The sequence below is a fragment of the Monoraphidium neglectum genome, assembly GCF_000611645.1.
Source record: "Monoraphidium neglectum strain SAG 48.87 unplaced genomic scaffold scaffold01078, whole genome shotgun sequence".
NCBI lineage: Eukaryota > Viridiplantae > Chlorophyta > Chlorophyceae > Sphaeropleales > Selenastraceae > Monoraphidium > Monoraphidium neglectum.
This window is the reverse complement of record NW_014012550.1, coordinates 13,198-17,576: the sequence shown is the minus strand read 5'-3', so window position 1 is coordinate 17,576 and position 4,379 is coordinate 13,198. Positions and strand designations below refer to the sequence as shown.

General features: G+C 68.9%; 2 protein-coding genes across 2 annotated transcripts; both read right to left on the bottom strand.

The window, feature by feature from the left end:
• Positions 1-400: 400 nt before the first annotated feature.
• MNEG_6572 (hypothetical protein) lies at positions 401-2,492 on the bottom strand (the record flags this gene model as incomplete). The annotated part of the gene is made up of 6 exons (XM_014044959.1): positions 401-1,246; positions 1,401-1,472; positions 1,619-1,689; positions 1,852-1,942; positions 2,152-2,253; positions 2,403-2,492. The coding sequence occupies 6 exons, from the start codon at positions 2,490-2,492 to the stop codon at positions 401-403; spliced, it is 1,272 nt and encodes a 423-aa protein (XP_013900413.1).
• An 848-nt stretch (positions 2,493-3,340) lies between these two features.
• Positions 3,341-4,172, bottom strand: MNEG_6571 (queuine tRNA-ribosyltransferase; the record flags this gene model as incomplete). The annotated part of the gene is made up of 2 exons (XM_014044958.1): positions 3,341-3,574; positions 3,939-4,172. 2 exons carry the CDS (start codon positions 4,170-4,172, stop codon positions 3,341-3,343), a joined length of 468 nt encoding a protein of 155 aa, XP_013900412.1.
• Between the last annotated feature and the right edge of the window lie 207 nt (positions 4,173-4,379).

The window sequence follows — 4,379 nt, the reverse complement described above, 5'->3', positions numbered from 1 at the left end:
AGCCGCGCGCGGCCGGGTCCCTGCCGGCCCCCTCGCGGCTCGCCGGCAGCCCCAGCGCCGCGCGCGCGGCGGCGCGGCCGCTGCCGCGCGGCGGCAGGCGCGCCTCCAGGTGCGGGTGGCGCGAGAGCCACTCGCCGACCGTGGTGGGCGCCGCTATGGACGCGTCGGCGCCGCCCGGGTGCACCACCAGGCTGCGGCGCCACTTGCGCGTCGACGACTTGCCGGCGATCGCCTCAAACACCTCGGGCAGCACGCGCGAGCCCTGCGCAGGGCGGGGCAGGGCGGCGTGAGACAGGGCGGGCTCGCTTTGATTGAGCGCACACGAGATACCAACTCCCCGGGTTCTTAAGTGGACAACACCCGTCGGAGGCAGCCGCACCGCACAGGGCAACGGCTCGCCTCACGCGCACCCCACGGCGCGGGGCGCGGGGCGCACCTGGTGCTGCCCGCCGCCGGCGCCGACGACGATCATCATGTCGTTCACGTCCAAGAAGCCCTGCAGGCCGTTGCACGTCACGAGGATGTGCTGCGGGGGCGCACCCCCGCCGGCGGCGCCCGGCGGCGCCGGCTGCGCCTGCAGGGCGTGCTGCTGCGGCGCGGCGGGCGGCGGGGCGGCGGCGAAGTAGAAGGGGGGCTGCGCGACGGCCCAGCCGCCCTGCCAGGCGGCTTGGTGCGGGGCGGGGACGGCGAAATAGTAGCCTGGAGCCTGCAGGCCCTGGGGGTCGCCAATGAGCTGCCCCTGCTGCCGCGCCGGCTGCTGCGCGGCGGGCTGGCCAGCAAACGCCGCCGCGGGCAGCACGAGCGCGTACGGCGGCGCCTGCGCCTGCGCTGGCGCCGCCGGCCGCGGCGCGCTCGGCGACGGCGTCGCACTCGCCGGCCCGCCCGGCGGGACCGCGCGCTTGGCGTCGTGCGCCGGGAGGGCCGCGTCGTGCGGCGCCGAACGCTTGTGCTCCGGTCGGTCGGCAAGCGGCCCCGAAGGCGGCCCCATCAGCATTGCTACCGCAGCCGCGGCGCTCGCTGCCGGCGGGTAGCTGCCCAGCGAAGACGTAGAGCCGTAGTGTGTCGTGTCGCTGAGCCCGCCCGGCGGCGACGACTGGATGGGCCGCGGCGCCGCCGGCGCAAACGGCGGCGGCGGCAGCAGCGCGGGCCCCGCCGCGGGCGGCGGCGGCGACATGAGGGCGCCGGCGGCGGGGCCGCGGACGCACGCGGGGATCGCTTGTTGGTCGCTCACGTCGGAGGAGCACGCCTGCGGGGCCGAGCAAGCGCGAGCGCAGCCGCGCGGCGAGAAGTGCGTTGACTCGAGCCTGTGAGCCCGTGGGACCGAGCGGGCGGGGCACATGCGCCACATGTGAGTGCGACCTCAGGCGGCAGCTGTGCGCACGGGGGTGTGCGGGGCCGACCTCATCAGTGGCGTCCTCCGCTTGAGTGATGCTGGGCTCTGGGCCCGCCTCGGCCTTGATGACACGCATTTCCTGAGGACGAGGAAGACCCGCAATATGAGGCTCGGGTGCACATGCACACACGCGCGGTATATGGCAGAGCAGATTGCCAGCACACAGCGGCGAGCGGCGCGCGTCTGTTCCCCCTGCAGGCGCGGCGTGCCTTGGCGGCGGCTCACCAGCTTGCCAGAGTGCCGTGTCAGCTCCCAGACATCGCCCGGCTGGGCGTCGCAGCTGCGGAGGAACTCCCCTTGGGGCGATCAAGGCAGCGGAGGGCAGAGTGGGAGTTGACGGAGCTGTACTGTCGCGGCAGCCACCCCAGACCCATCATTGCTGTGCGAGCTCAGCGGCCAGCCGTCAAGCGGCGCGGCAATCCGCAGGTGCGTAAGCGCGCGAGCGGGCTGTGGCGCACCTGCGCGCTCTATGAAGAAGGCCTGGCTGCCGGCCCTGTAGGTACTCTTCAGCAGCAGCTCCCACGCGGAGCCGGACGGGTCGGACGCAGCCTGGTGTGCGGGGCGAGGCGGGCCGCGGCGACGCGCGCAGCCCGTGAACACATCGCCTGCGGCAACCCCGGCTTTCGCATGGCTGCATTTCGCACGCGCCCGGTCATAAAGCGGGAAAACAGGCACATGCTACGCTGCCAGTCGCGCTGGCGGCGCTGCCACCATCGTGACGCCTGTGAGGCAGCCGCAGCCCTAGGTACCCGTCGCACCAGCGGCACAGCTGTGGTTGCGAGAGCTTCCAGCGCCTGGTCGGTGCCGCTCAGATCATCCGGCCGCGCGCAGTCCAGGAGGTTGCAGAGCGCGGCGCGGACCTGGCCGCCGCCGATGTGTGAGGAAAGGCGCAGGTCGAATGCGTTTGCTGGCGGCCGATGGGGCGCAACTGCTGCCAATGGGGTGGAATGCCGTGCCACGAAAGACCAGAGCGCCGCGCCGTGCCTCATGCACGCGCCATCGGCCGCACCTGCGCCTTGCCCAGGGTGATGCGAATGTTCTTGACAGAAAGCGCACCGAGGTCTGTCTTGGTCAGCTGCTTGTGCAGCAGCACAGTCATGCTGGTGCGCCAGCGGCGCCGTGCCTTTCGGGGCCGCAAGTGCAAGTGCGGCGAAGTGAATGGGCCAATGAGGTATGTGTGAGCGTTGGATGCGCAGGGCGCATTGGTGGCCCGGGGGCGATGCGCGACCGCGCGACGCGCTTTGGTGAGGCACCGTGCTGGGTCGCACCGGCAGCGCCATCACTCCCGAGCGGGTGAGCGGGGCTCACCGGGTCGCGGCACGGGCCACTGGTGCCCTGAAGCTTTGCCCTAGGCGTCCCAGTGCTGCTGATGCGGCCTCAGAGACGGTGCCGCTGCTGGCTCGTTCAAGCCCGTCCACTGAGCAACTCCTGACTCCGCACGAGGTCTGGAATCTGCCCTCACAAGCTGCCTTAGCCCTCCAATGATCGATGGCAATCCCTACTGTCTCATTCGAGGGCTGCAGTGACGTTGGGGCCAGGGACGCGGGCCGGGCTTGCAGGGCGACCCGGCGTGTAGTAGATGGCCCGTTATGTTGCTCCAAATCAGGCCCCTCAATTAGACAGCCCTCGTACAATCGCCCGATAGTCCCAAGCGGCCGATCATGAGGTCCTCCCGCCTGGCTCTTGCCACACGCACTCGGTGGACCTCCGAGGCCGTTGGGCTCCGTGGGCCTTGAGATACAACAAGAGTGATTTACAAAGCCATATGAGGGCCGGCTCACTCGGGGCCGTGGCGCTCCGCAGCATCCCCGTCCCGTGACCGACCGCTGCACGAGGCCGGGGCAAGCCATGACCAGCCTCGTACGCTTTTGCCGCGCGCCGCACCCTGCATCTCCCCCGCCAATCCACAGCCGCCCGCCCCCAACCAATCCCCTCGATGCGGCAGCCTCAACCCGGCAGGCCCCCAGGTGGCCGGTACGCGCCGTCCCGAAGCTCTCGGTCAAAGTCGTGCGCAGGCCGCTTGTCGCAGATGTCGTCGGGCAGGCTGATCCCTGCCACGTCAAGCGCGTCCACCGCCCACTGCGGCACGTCCCGATGGGGAAACATGCCCTTGATGTAGGACCGCACCCAGTCAGGCAGCCGCTGCTCCTTGATGGCGGCGCGCAGCCGCCGCGTGAGGCCCTGCGCAGGGGTCGGGGCAGGGGCGGCATGAGCGGCGTACACTGCGCGTCCACGCGGCCTCTACGCAGCTGTGCTCAGCGCCCGCGCTGCAAGCAGCCGCGCTCCCACTGCTGCACGGCTTGTCAGACCAGCATCCAGCGCGGCCTGCCGCTTCCACACCCCATCCTTCCAGCATGCACCTATCCTTGCACTTGCTCTCAAGCAAAATCAAGCACACGTGTTATCTATTATGCAGAAATACTCACTTGTACATCGCTCACATGTACAGATGCACACACACACACACACACACACACACACACATGCTCACATGTAAATATGCACAGCCACTCACACAAGCAAGCGCGTCAGGTGCGGCCCCCACCTGCGTGTAGGCTACGTTGTGGTACGTCACCAGGATGGCAGCGCTGGGCACCCCACGCTGCACCAAATGGTGCAGGTACGCGCGGCTGTACAGTTTGCACGTCATGCAGCCGCACGAATCGTCGATCGGGCGCATGTCCTCCGCGCACGCGCGGTTCTTGAGCTTCAGCACGCCCGAGTCGATGAGCGCAACGCCAAAGCGTGCGGTGCGGGTCGGGTAGACGCTGTCGTACATGTCGGCGCCCAGGCAGCTGCATAGTGATGTGGGTGATGAGTAGTGAGGTGCATGTTTGTGTGTGTATGTGTGCTTGTGTTTGTGTGAGTGTGTGAGAGAGAGAGACAGAGAGAGAGAGAGAGAGAGAGAGAGAGAGAGAGAGAGAGAGAGAGAGAGAGAGAGAGAGAGAGAGTGTGTGTGTGTGTGTGTGTGTGTGTGTGTGTGTGT